The sequence below is a fragment of the Phyllobates terribilis genome, unplaced genomic scaffold (assembly GCF_046119375.1).
Source record: "Phyllobates terribilis strain yellow unplaced genomic scaffold, ASM4611937v1 Scaffold_7__3_contigs__length_470593459, whole genome shotgun sequence".
NCBI classification, from domain to species: Eukaryota; Metazoa; Chordata; class Amphibia; order Anura; family Dendrobatidae; genus Phyllobates; species Phyllobates terribilis.
Window position 1 is genome coordinate 326,820,755 of NW_027362767.1, and position 20,014 is coordinate 326,840,768.

General features: G+C 45.3%; 1 protein-coding gene across 1 annotated transcript in view; it reads left to right on the forward strand.

The window, feature by feature from the left end:
* LOC141154783 (traf2 and NCK-interacting protein kinase-like) overlaps window positions 1–19,425 on the forward strand; it is a 329,519-nt gene extending 310,094 nt beyond the window's left edge. Inside the window, exon 26 of the mRNA XM_073641189.1 lies at window positions 15,559–19,425. Within this exon, the coding sequence (XP_073497290.1) occupies window positions 15,559–15,642 (84 nt within the window). The 3' untranslated portion in view covers window positions 15,643–19,425. The remainder of the gene's footprint in view (window positions 1–15,558) is intronic.
* The last annotated feature ends 589 nt before the right edge of the window (window positions 19,426–20,014 follow it).

Consider the following 20,014-nt stretch of genomic DNA (forward strand, 5'->3'; position numbering starts at 1 on the left):
GGATGTCACACACACACCCCTCCCCTATAATGCCCCATACAGGATGTCACACACACCCCTACCTTATAATACCTCATGCAGGATGTCACACACACCCCCTCCCTTATAATGCCCCATGCAGGATGTCACACACCCCCCTTATAATGCCCCATGCAGGATGTCACCCCCCCTCCCTTATAATGCCCCATGCAGGATGTCACACCCCCTCCCTTATAATGCCCCATGCAGGATGTACACACCCCCCTCCCTTATAATGCCCCATGCAGAATGTCACACACACACCCCTCCCTTATAATGCCCCATACAGGATGTCACACAGACCCTCTCCCTTATAATGCCCCATGCAGGATGTCACACACACCCCTCCCTTATAATGCCTCATGCAGGATGTCACACACCCCCCTCCCTTATAATGCCCCATGCAGGATGTCACACACACCCCCCTCCCTTATAATGCCTCATGCAGGATGCCACCCCCCCTCCCTTATAATGCCTCATGCAGGATGTCACCCCCCCTAATAATGCCCCATGCAGGATGTCACACACACCCCCCTCCCTTATAATGCCCCATGCAGGATGTCACACACACCCCTCCCTTATAATGCCCCATGCAGGATGTCACACACCCCCTCCCTTAAAATGCCTCATGCAGGATGTCACACACACACCCCTCCCTTATAATGCCCCATACAGGATGTCACACACCCCCCCTCCCTTATAATGCCCCATGCAGGATGTCACACCCCCCCCTCCCTTATAATGCCCCATGCAGGATGTCACACATCCCCCCTCCCTTATAATGCCCATGCAGGATGTCACACACACCCCCCTCCCTTATAATGCCTCATGCAGGATGTCACACCCCCTCCCTTATAATGCCTCATGCTGGATGTCACACACACCCCCTCCCTTATAATGCCCCATGCAGGATGTCACACACACCCCCTCCCTTATAATGCCCCATGCAGGATGCCACCCCCCCTTCCTTATAATGCCTCATGCAGGATGTCACCCCCCCTCCCTTATAATGCCTCATGCAGGATGTCACCCCCCTTATAATGCCCCATGCAGGATGTCACACACACCTCCTCCCTTATAATGCCCCATGCAGGATGCCACCCCCCCCTCCCTTATAATGCCCCATGCAGGAATTCACACACACCCCCTTCCCTTATAATGCCCCATGCAGGATGTCACACACCCCCTCCCTTATAATGCCCCATGCAGGATGTCACACACACCCTCCCTTATAATGCCCCATGCAGGATGTCACCCCCCCCTTATAATGCCCCATGCAGGATGTCACACACCCCCCCTTATAATGCCCCATGCAGGATGTCACACACACCCCTCCCTTATAATGCCCCATGCAGGATGTCACCCCCCCTCCCTTATAATGCTCCATGCAAGATGTCACCCCCTCCCTTATAATGCCCCATGCAGGATGTCACACCCCCCTCCCTTACAATGCTCCATGCAAGATGTCACACCCCCCCTCCCTTATAATGCCCCATGCAGGATGTCACACCCCCCCTCCCTTATAATACCCCATGCAGGATGTCACACCCCCCCTCCCTTATAATGACCCATGCAGGATGTCACACACACCCCTCCCTTATAATGCCCCATGCAGGATGTCACCCCCCCTCCCTTATAATGCCCCATGCAGGATGTCACCCCCCCTCCCTTATAATGCCCCATGCAGGATGTCACCCCCTCCCTTATAATGCCCCATGCAGGATGTCACACCCCCCCTCCCTTATAATGCCCCATGCAAGATGTCACACCCCCCCTCCCTTATAATGCCCCATGCAGGATGTCACCCCCCCTTATAATGACCCATGCAGGATGTCACCCCCCCTCCCTTATAATGCCTCATGCAGGATGTACACCCCCCGTCCCTTATAATGCCCCATGCAGGATGTCACACACCCCCTCCCTTATAATGCCTCATGCAGGATGTCACCCCCTCCCCTTATAATGCCCCATGCAGGGTGTCACACACCCCCTCTACCTTATAATGCCCCATGCAGGATGTCACCCCCCCCTCCCTTATAATGCCCCATGCAGGATGTCACACATCCCCCCTCCCTTATAATTCCCCATGCAGGATGTCACAACCCCCCCCACCTTATAATGCCCCATGCAGGATGTCACCCCCCCTTATAATGCCCCATGCAGGATGTCACACACCCCCACCTCACCCCCCTCCCTTATATTGCCACAGGCCTCCATAGAATAAAAAAAAAAAATCAAATGCTCACCTCACGTCACACCTGCTGTCGCTGCTCCGGACTCCAGCGTTGACTCGCCGGCCTCATCCCGCTCTGTACTGTGACTGCTCAGGAGAGAGCGCGGTGTAAAGACGTCACCGCACCCTCTGACCTGAGACATCACAGTCAGAGGATGCGGAAGAGACCGGAGCTGCTGCGGAGGTACGTGGAGAGGTAATTATTGTGCTACCGGGGCCCTGAGTAAGCGGGGGGGGGGGGTGCTGACACCGCTCTCCTCCGCTCACGGGTCCCATAGCGCGCGGGGTGCCCGACGGTGAGGGCCCCCCCCCGCCTGCTCAGGGCCCCGGCATTTGCCCGGGTGCTGACACCGGCCCTGCGGGGGCCCCATGAGGAGACGCACAAGAGGGCCGACCGGCCGGGCCCCATACTAGAGTCAGGACAGTCATGCCTTGATGGCGGCCCTGCTGGAGGCTGGAGGGGCCCCCTCTCCCTCGGGGCCCTCGTTCAATGAACGGGCTGCACGGGTAATAGGTCCGCCCCTGAAACAATCCAGAAACGTCTCCTTTGGGACAAATGTCATTTAAAATGTACGGATGCAAAATGGAAAACTGTTCTGTGGTCAGATTATTCGAAATTTGAAAATCTTTATGGAAACCACAGGTGCCATGTCCTGCGGACTAAAGAGGAGAGGGAGCATTCAGCTTATTATCAGACCGCATTTCACAAACCTGCATCTGTCATGGTATGAGGCTGCAGTAGTGTCCATGGCTCGTCGAGCTGCTTACACATATTGAAAGGCACTATCAATGTTGAGCATTATGCAGAGGTTTTAGAACATATGCTCCCATCCAGACAATGTCTATTTCAGGAAAGGCCTTGCATATTTCAGCATGACAATGATAAACCACATACTGCATCCATCACAACATCATGGCTTTGCAGAAGAAGAGTTCTGGTGATGACCTGGTCACCTGCAGTCCAGACCTTCCACCAATAGAAAACATTTGGCGCATTACGACACAATAAATAACAGCAATCGGTCTCTTCACTTCCCAGACGTTTACAGACTGTTGTTAACAGAAAAGTGGGTGCTACACAAGGGTAGACATGGCTGTGACCCAATTTTGTTGTAGATGTGTTTCTGCCATCAATTTCTAAAGGAATTCATTTTTTTCAACTGAAATGGAAAATTGTCTAATGTTCATCTTCTCATCTTTGTTCTATGTTCTGAATATAACCTGACTAGAAGAGATTTCCAAATCATTACATTATTTTCTTTATATTTTACACATCATCTAAAGAATAAGGAGCTTTTCACCAATGATATATTTACCATAAAACCTGTCCACCCTATTGTGATGGCACTGAGCAAAATGGATGGCATTCTCTGATTTTTGACACATAGTGAAGGCATTTGTTAAGACCTTCCACTAGGGGGGCTCATCAAATACATATTGCTCACTGTGTTCAATATCAGCTGGATAAATTCCTGCATACAAACAAAAACTGTACCATGTAACTAAGTGTAAAGAGGAGCAGATGATTTGGAGGTTTGGAAAGCCAAGTTCTTACAGTGAGTTTTTGGTGCAGGTTTTTTTGCTGAGTCTTTTTGTGAGATAAAAAAAAAACACATAGAATCACAGTTCCAGAAAAGTGGAACTTTTTCAGCACTGTGGAGACAGAAATTGACCTGCGGTGCATTTTTGAGATCCACGGCATGCCAATTTCTCTTGCGATAAATTTGCATTTTTTTTTTAAAACAAAGCAATTTAATTAAGCGAAGCCTGTCATGTCCATAAACGCTATTAACCTACAGATATGGGGTAATTTGCAGGTTAATGATGTTCTAAAGCTGAGCGGCCACTGCACTGGAATCACAGCTACCGGGAGGAAATTAACTTTATTCCTCCCAGCAGCCTCAGGCTTTTAGTCATAGTGGTGCAGCCAGCGCGGCTTCAGTCATCGCTCCGTACATAGTGAGAAGCGGCTGTAACCACGCCCCAGCACTGACTGACAGCCGGCTCTGCAGTGCATCAGTGCTGAGCTGGCTGTCAGTCAGTGCTGGGGCGTGGTTACAGCCGCTTCTCACTATGTATGGAGCGGTGACAGAAGCTGCACCTCTATGACTGGAGGCAGCCAGGAAGAATAAGGTACGACGGCCGCACAGATTTATAACACTCGTAATGTGCAGATTAACCCCATATCTGCAGGTTAATAGTATTTGGGGCATGACTGGTTCCATTTAAAACATGACATACCAAAAAGAGACAAAATCCACAGCTGAAAAAAATATGTTTAAAACATGTAAAAAAAAAATTAACCGAAAAAATCCAAGTAGCTTAAGGGTGCGCACACACTGTCTTTTTTCATACAGTGTCCACCTGGAAAAGGTACCCAATATGCATTAAAAATAGGAACATTTTCACAGCAATGTCAAAACAACTTGCTGTGCATATGTTTTTTCTTTTGAACCTAGTTCCGAAAGCTGTGAATGAAGCGGTTAAAAGAAGCGATCTGACCATTCTTCAGGAGACTTGGAAACCGCTGCTATTTTATATATGAAAAAAAAAGGCGCTACAACAAAGACAACGATAATACTACCTGTGTTTTCCTGGAGCTTCTCCTTGAAAAACTATGTGGGTATACCAGCATCTCAAAGATGCCATGTACACATCCCAAATTAACCATTTGGTGCAGAAATGCTCATCAAAAATGCAACAAATTCTCATTGTGAGAGCTTAGCCTGAGAACACTGAAGCTCTGATACAAAGAAGTTTGATGGTCTACACAATGGCCCATTCTACAGACACAAGATACAGATACAAATAAAGGAGGGAAATAAAAGCACAAAGTGTTATGATTAGTGTTGAGCGAGCACTAAAATGCTCGGGTGCTCGAAGCTCGGGCCGAGCTCACTGTGATACTCGGGTGCTCGACCCGAGCAACGAGCCCAATGTTAGTCTATGGGAGACCCGAGCATTTTTGCGGCGGCTCCCCCGGCAGTCTGTAGAAAGCCTAAAAAGTGCCCAAAACGATAGTGACAGTGCTCAAATGACATGGGGACAGCATGGGGATCGCCCCAGGAAGCATTTCTGGCCCCCAGGTCACTGCTGTCAACAACGTGGTCAGAGGTATTAAGCCACTTTTACAGGCTCACAATAAAACGTTCAAAAACGAAAGTGAAAGTGCTTTCCTGTGAAATATGTTAACCCCTTAACGACCATGGGTCTTTCTGTTTTTGTGTTTTCCTTTTTTGCTCCCCTTCTTCCCAGAGCCAGAACTTTTTTAATTTTCATTCAATATGGCCATGTGAGGGCTTATTTTTTTGCGGGACGAGTTGTACTTTTAAACACCATCACTGGTTTTACCGTATTGTGTGCTGGAAAATGGGAAAAAAATTCCAAGTGCAGTGAAACTGCAAAAAAAATGCAATTCCACAGTTGTTTTTTGGGTCCTTTTTTTACCACGTTCACAGATTTCTAAAACTGACCTGCCATCATTATTTTCCAGGTCGTTACGAGTTCATAGACACCAAACATGTATAGGTTCTTTTTTATTTAAGTGGTGAAAAAAAAATCCAAAGCTTGCTAAAAAAAACAAAAAAAATGACGCCATTTTCCGAGACCCTTAGCTTCTCCATTTTTCGGGATCTGGGGCCAGATGAGGGCTTATTTTTTGAGTGCCGGGCTGACGTTTTTATTGATACCATTTTGGGGTAGATCCGATGTTTTGATCGCCCGTTATTGCATTTTATTGCAAAGTTGTAGCGACCAAAAAAACTTAATTCTGGCGTTTAAAATTTTTTTCTCGTTACGCTGTTTACTGATTGTATTAATTCTTCTTTTATATTGATAGATCGGGCGATTCTGAACGCGGCGATACCAAATGTGTGTATGTGTTTTTTTTTTTATATATATATTTTTTATTTTGAGTGGGGCGAAAGGGGGGTGACTTAAACTTTTATATATTTTTTATTTTTTTAAAAACTTTTTTTTACACTTTCTGCTTGCTTCTATAGTCTCCAGAGGAGACTAGAAGCTGCAGTTGTCTGATTGCTTCTACTGCATACAAGCGATGAGCAGATCGCTTGTATGCAGGAGAAATGCTCACTTGCTATGAGCGCTGACCACTAGGTGGCGCTCATAGCAATTGAGACATGACAACCACAGGCGTCTGCTGCAGACCCTGAGTTGTCATGCCCACCCATTGGTGACCCACGATCACGTGACGGCGTCACTGATGGGCGGGGCTTAGGACTCCCGGAAGCGCGAGTTAAATGCCACTGTCAGAGATTTAACATGATAACAGCCGCGGGTGGATTGCAATTCCAATAATCAGCTGACACGTGCTCGCTTCAGTGCGGGCTCACCGCCGGAGCCCCCGCTGAACCAGCCTTCCCGACCTGGTGCGTACTATTACTGACCAGGTCGGAAAGGGGTTAAGGAACATCCTTTCCAGGGTAAAGACTTGTGTATAAGGTAAAATAAATAACCAAAAACAAAAATACTCCTCCACACCTTGGGCTATGTTCACAAGTAGCATTTTTTATGCGTTTTTGCACGTTTTATTACTTTCAACCGTGACAAATGCATTCACCGGGAAATGTCATTTTAACATTTTACAACCTTATCTGGCCATGTGCTGTGTGACACATGCATACAGTGCTAAAAAGACATGGGAACAGCATGGGGAAGACCCCTGGAAGCATCTCTGACACCCAGGTCACTGCCTAAAAGTGTGCCCATCAGAAGTGATCCTTGCCGCATCAGAAGATGCAGACTTGCAACTATCCCCGTGCAAGTCCTTGTCCCAGGGCAGTGTTCAATTGTACCTCCCCCATAACTTGCAATACAAGCGCAAGTATGCAGCCTGCCACCCACCCACCCACAGGCTGCAATACCATACTGCTAGCTTGCTTGCACTTGAAATTGGGCCTTTTAGGCATGTGGAGGTGGAATCTGGCCACCACGTCATGGCTGCGTCGGTAGCCTAGTATTCATACTCAGTCCCCAGCCGCCCAGCGGCCGGGTGTCCACGCTTGGTCCCCAGCCGCCAGGGGGCGGCGGGGTGTACATACTCAGTCCCCAGCCGCCCCGCGGCCGGGTGCCCACACACAGTCCCCAGCCGCGTGGGGGTGGCCGGGTGTCCATGTGTCCATAAACGGTCCCCAGCCGCCCCTATTTGTCCCGGTGCGCCTTATACACAAGCGCGCATACCAAAACATTACCTGTGCCCTCCCCAGTGCATTTAGTGGGAAGGACAGCCTAACCACAAACACGTGGACAAGTGAATGTGGCCAGGAATGGTCCATCTCACTGACGCCTTCACACTGGGTTAATATTGTGGAAGCCGGGACACAGTTGGACACTGGGATGCAACACGTCCTCCAGACATAGAGGATTGCGGGTCCTGGGTCAATCAGGCTTCAACACAAAGTTCAGAAGGTAGACAGCAGCAGTGGTCGGCCTCCTACACAACGAGTAAATTATTCATGATCATGAGGCCATCCACCTCCTTAGCTTTCTGTTCCTTGGAACGCAAGCGCATGTATGTAGTAGCAGCTAGGCCTGAGGTGGTCAGCGTTTTGGCGCATATTCTAGCTCCTTCGAGGATTGCTGGATGTTTTCCTGCTACTATCCCAGCTCTATGACTCCCGTTAAAACAAAGCTTCAGGTGATGGATGAGGAGGTGGCAAAGGAGAAAGAGCAGGAGGAACAGGGACCATTCACATCAATATCAGGCCAGCCAAGTAGCTTAACAAGATGGTTTTAATGTCCCTTGGAAGAGACGTGGAGTTCAGAGTGGTTTAACAAGACAGTTTTAATGCCCCTTGGAAGAGTGGTGGAGGTTACAGTGGAATAAAAAGACAATATCAATGCCCCTTGGAAGAGTGGTGGAGGTTACAGTGGAATAAAAAGACAATATCAACGCCCTGTAGAAGAGACGTGGAGGTCACAGTAGCTTAACAAGACGGTTTTAATGCCCCTTGGAAGAGTGGTGGAGGTCGCAGTGGAATAAAAAGACAATATCAATGCCCCTTGGAAGAGTGGTGGAGGTTACAGTGGAATAAAAAGACAATATCAACGCCCTGTGGAAGAGACGTGGAGGTCACAGTAGCTTAACAAGACACTTTTAATGCCCCTTGGAAGAGTGGTGGAGGTCGCAGTGGAATAAAAAGACAATATTAACAACCCTTGGAAGAGACGTGGAGGTCACAGTAGCTTAACAAGACGATTTTAATGCCCCTTACAAGAGCCATGCAGTACAGCATATTAAAAACATTATTCCCATTATTGGGGAGTGGGTCTCCCATAGTCTTTGCCTATGCCTTCCAAGCAAAAGCTGCCAAAAATTAGGACAGAGGAACTTGCAATGCTGGCAACATGGACCACGGTCACCCTGGTGGTATAGTGGTCGTGGAGGCTGAGGATAAGGAGAAGAGCAAAAAACAGCCGAAATGAGGAAGCGTATACCCATGTGTAGGTGTGAAGCGGTGCATGTGAATACACCTCCCGAAATAACACAGTGGATTTGACTTTATGTTACTCTGCTGTCATTTGGTGGTGATGAGAAATCTGGCCCAATCCAGCCCTTGTTCATTTTGATAAGGGTCCACTTGTCAGCATTGTCAGTTGACAGGCGAGTGCGCTTATCAGTTATAATTCCCCCAGCGGCACTAAAAACACGCTCCGATAACACGCTAGCGGCAGGGCAGGCCAGGACCTCCAAGGTGTACAGAGCGAGTTCATTCCAAGTGTCCAGCTTGGATACCCAATAATTAAAAGGCACAGAGGAATCACGGAGGACGCTGGTACGATCGGCAAGGTACTCCCTCACCATCTTTTGAAACTTTCCACTCCTTGTGAGAGTACCTCGCGCCTCAGGGCCTGTAAGCTGGGCGGGTGTCAGAAAACTGTCCCAGAACGTTGACAGTGTTCCCCTGCCTCTGCTGGATTGGAGTTGCATCTCTCTCGCCTGTACGTCTTGGTTGGGCAACGAACTGTGACCTCTGCCGCTAGCGTGTTCAGATGGGAATTTTTTTAAGAGTTCTGCAGCAAGGGCCTTCTGGTATTGCCCCATTTTTGTAGACCTCTCCACCTCAGGAATAAGAGAGTGAAAGTTCTCCTTGTAGCGGGGGTCTACAAGTGTCACCAACCAGTAATGACTGTCACCCAACATTTTGACAACGCGAGGGTCACGGTTAAGGCAGCGTAACATAAAGTCAGCCATGCGTGCCAGACTGGTAACGGGCAAGATTTCCGTGTCCTCACCAAGATGACGACTGACCATGCTCTCCTCCTCCTCTTCCTCCTCCCCCCTGTCCTCAGGCCACCCACGCTGAACCGACGGTATGACACTTGTACAGGTACTACCGTCTACAACGCATGATAGCAGCTCCTGTTCTTCCTCCTCCTCCTCTCTCTCATTGTCCCCCAATGCACGTTGGGATGAGATGAGGCTGGGCTGTGTGTAATCGCCCGCTACGGCTTCTTGATCCATCTCATCATACTCTGGCTGCAATGCCTCCTCTTTAATTCTCTGCAGAGAGCGTTGCAAAAGACAGACAAGTGGGATGCTGACACTAATGATGGCGTCATCGCCACTCACCATCTTGGTGGCCTCCTCAAAGTTTGTCAGGATGGTACATATGTCAGACATCCAGGTCCACTCCTGAGGTCTTATGTGTGGAGTCTGACCTGAATATCGACGGCCTTGTTGCAGCTGGTACTCCACAACTGCTCTCTTCTGCTCACAAATCCTGTGGAGGGTAGAGTTCCAACGTGTGGGGACATCACACACCAGTCGGTGTGCCGGAAGCTGCAAACGCTGCTGCAACACAGCAAGGGCGGCGGAAGCTGTAGCCGACTTGCGAAAATGAGCTGACAGGCGGCGTACTTTCACGAGCAGATCTGGCAACTCGGGGTACGATTTAAGAAACCGCTGAACCACGAGGTTAAGCACATGAGCCAGGCATGGTACGTGTGTGATCTCACCTCGCCTCAGAGCCGCCACCAGGTTACGGCCATTGTCACACACGACCATGCCGGGATGTAGGTTCAGCGGTCTCAGCCACAAATCTGCCTGCTCTTTCACAGCTGTCCACAACTCACAAGCAGTGTGAGGTTTATCACCTAAGCTTATGAGTTTCAGCACAGCCTGTTGCCGCTTGGCGGAGGCAGTACTGCAATGCTTCCAGCTTGTAACTGATGTGGTGATATCTGAGATGGAGGCTGAACATGAGGAGGAGGAGGAGGATGCGCAGGAGCTGTACACTGTGGGGGCAACTCTGACTGACATAGGGCCCGCAATCCTCGGTGTGGGGAGGATGTGTTCCGTCCCAAGGTCCGACTGGGTCCCGGCTTCCACTATGTTTACCCAGTGTGCCGTCAGAGAGATGTACCATCCCTGGCCACAAGCACTTGTCCACGTGTCCGTTGTCAGGTGGACTCTCCCAGTAACTGCGTTGTTGAAGGCACGGCAGATGCTTTGGGACACGTGCTTGTGTAGTGCGGGGATGGCACACCGGGCAAAATAGTGTCGGCTGGGGACCGAGTACCGAGGGACGCCCACCGCCATAAGATTGCGGAAGGATTCCGTCTCCACCAGCCTAAAAGGCAGCATTTCCAATGCAAGCAGTCGTGAAATGTGCGAATTTAGGACTGTGGCCTGTGGGGCGTTAGCTGCGAATTTCCGCTTTCGTTCAAAGGTCTGGGATATGGACAATTGAACGCTGCGGTGGGACGTGGACGTTGATGCTGTTTCTTGAGAAACTGCCATAACAAGTGAAGACTGAGAGGAGGGGGCATCTTTACATGCAGTATGGACAGGGGATTGCCTTGCACACACAACAGGGGGTTCTATTGCACGCACAACAGTGGAAGAAGCAGTGGTGACACCCGCTGACACTGGTCGTGGACCCTGGGTTTCGCCCCACAAAGTCGGGTGCTTTGCTGCCATGTGCCTGATCATGCTGGTGGTGGTCAGGCTGGTAGTTTTGTCACCCCTGCTGATGCTGGCATGGCAGGTGGAACATATGGCCTTTTTGGGGTTATCAGCAGAGTCTTTAAAAAAATTCCAGACTCTGGAAGACCTACCGCTTGTACTGGCAACGTCCCTCGTGTTGGTGTTACGGAGAACGGTTGCCTGCCTTCTGTCTGCGGCCACCACACTGCTTCTTCCTGCCTGTTGGGGTACTCTGCCTCCCTCCCCCTGTGTGCTGCTGGCCTCACTCTGCATGTCCTCCTTCCACGTTGGGTCAGTTACTAGATCATCCACCACCTCCTCCTCTTCCACTTGCGCACCACGATCCTCCTCCTCACTTCCTGGCAATTGTGTCTCGTCATCGTCCACCTCTTGTGACAGATTGCCAACGTCGACTTCCTGTGGCCGTGGCTGTTCAAATATTTGGGCATCGCAACATGGGATCTCCTCTTCCACCACTTCAAGCGTATTAGGCGAGGGGCCCAAATATGGAAATGGACCAGTGAACAGCTCTTCAGAGTGTCCAAGTGTGGGATCACTTGCTGTCTGACGACACTCGGCATGGTGGGAGGAAGGAGCATCAGGGTGAGGAGGAGTATGCGGTCGAGACTCACGGCTACTAAGAGTTGACCGTGTGGAAGACAGACCGGAGGTGGTGGTGCCCAGGTAACTGAAAGTATTGTCTGCTATCCAATTAATAACCTGTTCACACTGATCAGTTCTGAATACTGGTGTTGTTCTGTGCTTCCCTAGTAATTCGGTCAAGAAGTGGGAGCGAGAAGATGTGGCTGTTGGTTGTGGCACATTTTCACCTTGGCCACGGCCCCGTCCTCTGCACGAACCATCACCAGAACGTCCACTTCCACGTCCCTTGCCACGCGCCTAGCCCATTGTAAATGAAGTAAAATAGCTTACACTTGCACTATCAATGGAAAAGGGTAATAAAGAGTAGATTAGAACTGTGGGAGAGGAAAACCACAGTTATTGTTTACTGGGGTTTACCACACTTTTTTAAATAGAGATATTTGCGGCTGAACAGTGAGCGACACACTCAAATTGCTTTTTTTTTTAGATACCAAAGGCCCAAAACTGGATAGTACAGCGATTTGACCAGTGGAACTGCGAAACCACACTGGGATGTCGGGCCTACACAAGACTATTTTCAACAGATATATTTTTGTGTCACAACAGTCAGGAGACACTACTGTTTTTCTTTACGGAAAAAACTACCAAAACCTGAATAATAGAGATTTTTTACCGTGGGATGGCAAAACCACAGTTAGAATTTACTGGTGTATACCAGACTTTTTTGAATATATATATATAGAGATATTTGCGGCTGAACAGTGAGCGACACACTCAAACTGGTTTTTTTTTAGATACAAATGGCCCAAAAGTGGATAATACAGAGGATTGAACCGTGGAACTGCAAAACCACACTTGTATTTCTCGGGCCTACACCAGACTATTTTCAACAGATATATTTGTGTCTGAACAATCAGGAGACACTATTTATTTTTTACGGCAAAAAATGCCAAAAGCAGGATAATAGAGATTTTTTACTGTGGAACAGCAAAACCACAGTTATAATTTACTGGTGTATACCAGGCTTTTTAAAATATATATATATTTGCGGCTGAACAGTGAGCGACACACTCAAACTGTTTTTTTTAGATACAAATGGCCCAAAAGTGGATAATACAGAGGATTGAACCGTGGAACTGCAAAACCACACTTGTATTTCTCGGGCCTACACCAGACTATTTTCAACAGATATATTTGTGTCTGAAAAATCAGGGAGACACTATTATTTTATTTTTTTACAGCAAAAAATGCAAAAAGCAGGATAATAGAGATTTTTTACCGTGGAACAGCAAATGCACACTTCTGTCTCTCTGGCCTACACCAGACTATTTTCAACAGATATATTTGTGTCTGAAAAATCAGGGAGACACTATTATTATTTTTATACAGCAAAAAATGCCAAAAACAAGATAATAGAGATGTTTTACCGTGGAACATCAAAACCACAGTAATAATTTACTGGTGTATACCAGACTTTTTTAAATATATATATTTGCGGCTGAACAGTGAGCGACACACTCAAACTGTTTTTTTTAGATACAAATGGCCCATAGAACTGCAAAACCACACTTCTATTTCTCTGGCCTACACCAGACTATTTTCAACAGATATATTTGTATCTGAAAAATCAGAGGCACACTTTTTTTTTTGGGGGGGGGGGGGGACACCAAAAGGTTAATAAGATGGGTATTTGTACATTGTGAAGGAGGAAAAAAAAAAGAGGATTTAGATAAAAAAAAAAAAAGGATTTTTCCTGGCCCCCGGGACCTGGAGCTAAGTCCAGCAATTTCAGCAACAGGAGCAGCACACAGGACTGTAATGCAGCGTTTGCTGGTATAACCACTGTGTCTCCTATACAGCCTGCCTGCCTGCCTGCCTGATATACCTGGGATGGATATTAGTCCTGAGAAGGACTGTTTGTTTGATCTGGCAGCCTTTACAGACCCTACACTAACTATTTTGCAGTATATATCTCTCCCTAAATCAGCAGCGCTGTCCCTTCACTGTCTGATCCCGGGGAACTGTGTCCAAGATGGCGGCGCCTGGTTTTAAATACTCGAGGTGACGCTGTGCGTCCAGCCAATCACTGTAATGCCCACAAACAACATGGCTGCGGCATTACAGTGACTGGCTGGCAATCCCTGCATGTTCATTGGCTCTGTAAATAGTGCCAAACGTGCAGGGCGGAGACCCGAGCTCCCGCCCGAGTAACCCGGAAATGCTCGGTGCTCGCCAAACATCCCGAGTAGCGTGATGCTCGGGCGAGTAACGAGCAGTGTCGAGCATGTTCGCTCAACACTAGTTATGATCGATTATTTAACCGTAGAATATGCATTTCTACAAAGCATTGAAGAATGTTGAGGTCAGCCTGAATAATCCATCCGGCTCTATATTTTTGGAATTATGATTTGATTGCCTCTAATTGGACAGACTGAGTTTGGATTATTTACTTGTCATTCTCTTCACGCCTTGGGAATTACAAACCGGATTTGGCTAATAAATAAGATAAGCTAATGTCCCTGTCACCATGTGAACTCTACTGTCATCGGATAATTCTCCCATGTAATAGTCTTGGAGAAGTACCGCATGTGACAGGGACATATCTAATAAACTGGACAGGGTTGGACATTAATGGCAGCAGTCTGACTGACCCAGGGTTATTTTCTTTATTGCTGTGAACTATTTATGAAAATCTATTTCTTCAGGGGAAAACTGTCAAAGACTACTCTTGTCAAGCCGCATGCAATTCTACTCCGTCCTGATAGTCTATGTAAAGCTGGAACACTTCATCTTTTAATAGATGTTTTATACAATTTAGACAAAGAAAGAATCCAATAGACTCCATAGATATCAGATTAAAAAGTCGTGTCGACAGAAGAATCCATAAAGTATTGCTCTTAACAGAACGGATGGAAGAGTAAAGGAGACCGTACATATTGGGATAGTGGCAGTCCAACTTGGTTTCTAGCCACCATCTAATGTGTATGGTGGCTTCCTGATTCTCCCCAAACGTCATCTGGAGAAGGGTGTTGAATTAAAAAAAAAGGTTCTGAAATGACTCAACTTGGTATGAGTTTTTACTTGACATTTTAAAAAGGGTGTGTAGACATTTTATATCCATTGTATCTGTTCTCAAATGTGTAATTGTGCGTGGGTTTCACTACTAGAAGGGGAATAAGCCTGGCAGGGGTTTATCTCCCATAGATAAAAAAAAGATTGAGCATGTTGAAATCCAACATGCCCAATTCATTTTTTCCCCTAAATCAGAAATCAGTTGGACCCGATACGGAAGATCCCTATACATATTAGATAGTTGACCTGTCTACGTTTCCCTGACTTTCATCTAATGCATCTCGGCACCTTAAGGCATACAGTATAGTACAAAAAAGAGTAATCGTACAAAAAAATAAATAATAATCATACAAATAATAAAAAACAAAAAAATATATAGCCAAATGTAAAGGGAATCATTTCTTTTGAAAATATTCCCCTCTCTCTTATGCCAAGATCTGATCAGCTTTTCATTAAAAAATAAGTAAAAATAAAGAAGAATACATTTCTGCATAGATGTATGATAGATAGATAGATAGATAGATAGATAGATAGATAGATAGATAGATAGATAGATGAAACAGCATATCTATCGATCTGGATGTTGATGGAAAAAAATGCTTTCTATAGGCAGATTTTTTCCTGTTCTATAATTTCTTACCATTCTCGCGGATTACACATATTCATAATTTTTTTTTTTTTTTAGGTATTTTTTGCTTCTATACAATCCGGAGGCGGCAGTCAAATTTATTTCATGACCCTTGGACAAAATGTTCTCTTCAATTGGTAATCAAGCATCTTGATCGCAAACCAACCTTGTGGCTATGAGACAAGCCTCCTATAAGTGTGCACTATAAACCAAAGAAGGTCCAGAAGATTGCACATTGGTGGTATATGTACTTCTTGAGCATGGAAGAAGAAGAGACTGAGTTTAAGAATGGCTTGTAGCATTAAGTGTGTCTCGTGGTTACAGAGACAATTAACATTATGGATTTTGGACATGTGATTGACGCCAGGATCTCTGGGTATTGGTGACCACTGTAGAGACAGCTGGTGGTCATAGTGTTAGTGGAGCAGAAGACATATAGGTTGATTAAACGTTAGTTACATTCATATCCGTACTTGATAAATAAGCATTACTCGCACTATACTGGTACATTATCATGGTAAAGGTCTTAGAAATCAGCCATGTATGATAGTCTGGCAATAAAAGTGGAACAATGTTGTTTTCTGAATTGCACAATAAGCCCGATGCTGAGAACTAAATTGTCTGCTGCAAAATAATTTTTTAATTTTTAACTATTGTGCTGCAGGCCTGAGACATCGGCTTCCAAGTCTTTCAGGAAGGCCTCTAACTTTAAAGGGATGTTTCAGTTAGAATAGAGATTAAATGGGGTTTCCTATAACAAAAAAAAATCTATTATTAAAGGTCCAGCCACTGACTGATTTGTTAAAGGGAATCTGTCAACAGTTTTGTTTACTGTGCAATGTGAGAGCAGCATGATGTAGGGGCTGAGACCGTGATTCCTGCAATGTGTCACTTACTAGACTACGTGTTGTTGCAGTAAAATCAGTTTTTTATCTGCAGGAGATTATCAGTAGAGGACTAGGTGTCTCTTGCCATGTAATCCTCCTGTCCCACCCCCACCACTGATTGGCAGAAAGATGCCAATCAGTGGTGTGGGCGGAGTTATACAGAGATCAGCATTTAGAGAACTGCTAGATCTGCAGCCGAGAAAACAGGGATTTTATCAAAATGACAGCAAGCAGACCAGTAAGTGATACATCACTGGAATCAGGGTCTCAGCCTTTATATAATGCTCCTCTCAGATTAGATAGCAAACACCTGGTGACAGATTATCTTTAATATTCTTAAAAAAACACTAAGCCTAGAAATGAAGAATAAAAGGAGATAAACTTGTACAAACTATTTAGAAGTGAAAGATTTTCTGCATGTTCCTGAAACAGTCTTGTAGAAATCCCACAGAGGCCACAGAGGCTATTCTCCTGATCTATTCCATTTATAGCTGTCAGATGGATGTGAGACTTGTCTCTCGGGCAGGAGGACATGTCTCGTCCAGGGACATGCCTTGGGCATGTCTCTCAGCCAAGAAGAGGTAGCTCTCAGCTGGTGGGGTGCATCAGCCAAAGGGGCATGTGCCTCAGCCAAGGGGGCGTGTTTCAGCAAGGGGAGTGTCTCCTGTTCTTTTGTCTCCTACTGAAAACAGAGGGAAGGGTGACGGCTCCTTCTATGGTTGGCTGATTTCAGGTGCATATAGAACAATTATTTATACACAGGAATTCTTAGTTTTTAATTTAACATGAGACATAATGGTATCAAAGAAGAGAAGGCGATTACTAGAGGTATTCTTAAGATTATTGGCCTGCCCTGATCACATTTCTTGTACAAGGCAATGGTTCCCGCTATTTGCGTCCACTAAGCTTCCATGTGAACACAGCCTAAGTGGTATATACTATATTCCCTCCTAGCTGTAGAGCCCTGTGCTGTAAGGACAAGTATGTCGATTGTATCAGATTTTTATATTTTACTGAAATTGCCCTGTTTTCAGGGATGATATTCCAGAATTTGTCATCGTCCTGTGTCTGCCAGGCCTGAGAGGTCAGGAGTTTTACTGTATTGCTATCTATTATTACTTTAAATTTTGGAAGCATTTACAAATTGTATATTCTGGGTAACTACCAGCTCCATGATATTGCACTTTTGTCTCAAAATTTGCTCATGCTTCACTGACACTGTAATATAACTCTTACTTGAAGGACAGGAGACTATTAAAATGTACAAAGTCTATAGTCTGCAATGTAAAATATTCCTGTATTATAGTTTAAACAAAATTTAAGTTACCATATGCATGAAAAGGTAATCAATGCCCTGTCTGTAGATAAGTTAGTTACCATTGTCATTTCTAATTAATTCTAAAATTATATAAACCAATATTCAAAATAATACTAACAGAATTATATACTGTAGCATGCCTTGCTTTTAAGATGTAAAGTGTTCCCCGAGCATCATGTGAGCTTATATGGCAGTAAGATCTGGGGGCGCAAATTACAGCATTTCTGCAGAATTAGTATATGGGGCTTTCTGTGAATATATGCAATGCAAGCAGTTGTCTGTTCCAAGGGCAACAGCAGAATTTTATAATGACAAACGTCTGTTCTGGACTTGAAGCACACAATAGTATCTGCCTTCAAACAGGAGTTTTGTCTTATTGTATCATTGATATCTGGTTTGGAAAATGTATTGCCATTCTGGTTTAATAGAGGGAGACCCCCTAGCACATTAACTACTGGCCATAGTGCACAGCAGCTGCACAGAGCCCCCCTCTGTACAGAACACGTACAGAACTTCCCCTGCTGATGAGTGGAAAATGCGGGGAAACCCCTTGAAGGTTGTTTATGAAGTAAGAGCACATAAGTTGGACATGTCAGGACTTGTTCAGGCACCAACCACCAAAACAAAGTTACTATCTTGTATCACATTAGTGCACAACCGGTTAACTTTACTCAAGTGATAGATTGAAATAACTGTGATCATTGCTGCCGTATACATTGTCCTTGCTGGCACCAATTAGATCACTAAAATATATTTCTAGAGAACTATGTTCACTAGTGACTTGCCTCTCTCCATGTTACAGGCAGAGTGATATAATCATTGTTTTTACAGTGTAAATTTGTTTTTTTTTGCCATGTGTTGTTTCACAAAATATTCTGAATCTGTCTATTTTCATTTGCTCAGTTTAATCTTTTTTTGCAGTTTTCTATCCACTTTTGGTGCAATGTTAGCGCAGTGTTTTCAATCTAAAACCAGAATGGTGGGAGCTGATACCAAGGACCCCTACAGATGAGCTGTTATAAGTAGTGTTGAGCGATACCTTCCGATATCAGGAAATATCGTATCGGATTGGATCGGGCCGATACCCAAAAAGTATCGGATATCGCCGATTCCGATACCGGAAACCAATGCAAGTCAATGGGACACAAATATCGGAATGAAAATAAACCCTTTCTTTCCTTGTAGGTTAATTCTACATGAAGTAAAACAACTAAGAATAATGTAGAATGACATGAAAAGCCGGCAATTCATCAGCGGCATTCACCGGTACCCGACAATTTACAACAGAAAGAATAGAGCTTCACACATAGATTAGATAGATAGAAACATGTCAGTCACATATATATGAAGTACAGTGACAGTGTTGCTTACTGTACTTGTCATTTAGTGTAAAGGATTTATTAAAAAAAATATTAGTGTTTTCGTGCACCGTCTCTTTAAAAAAGCCGGCCGGCAATTCAGCATCTGTACCCGACAATTTATAACAGACAGAATAGAGCTTCACACATAGATTAGATAGATAGAAACATGTCAGTCACATATATAAGAAGTACAGTGACAGTGTTGCTTACAGAACTTGTCATTTAGTGTAAAGGATTTATTTAAAAAAATAATAGTGTTTTCATGCACCGTCTCTTTAAGAAAGCCGGCCGGCAATTCAGCATCTGTACCCGACAATTTAGAATAGAAGGAATAGAGAATCACACATAGATTAGATAGATAGAAACATGTCAGTCACATATATATGAAGTACAGTGACAGTGTTGCTTACTGTACTTGTCATTTAGTGTAAAGGATTTATTAAAAAAAATATTAGTGTTTTCGTGCACCGTCTCTTTAAAAAAGCCGGCCGGCAATTCAGCATCTGTACCCGACAATTTATAACAGACAGAATAGAGCTTCACACATAGATTAGATAGATAGAAACATGTCAGTCACATATATATGAAGTACAGTGACAGTGTTGCTTACAGAACTTGTCATTTAGTGTAAAGGATTTATTTAAAAAAATAATAGTGTTTTCATGCACCGTCTCTTTAAGAAAGCCGGCCGGCAATTCAGCATCTGTACCCGACAATTTAGAATAGAAGGAATAGAGAATCACACATAGATTAGATAGATAGAAACATGTCAGTCACATATATATGAAGTACAGTGACAGTGTTGATTACTGTACTTGTCATTTAGTGTTAAAATAAAGGATTTATTTAAAAAAAAATTGGCGTGGGGTTCCCCTTAATTTTAGGCTCTAGCGGAGGTTAAGCAGACAGCTGGGGCAAATGTTTGAAGCCTGGGAAGGGGGTAATAC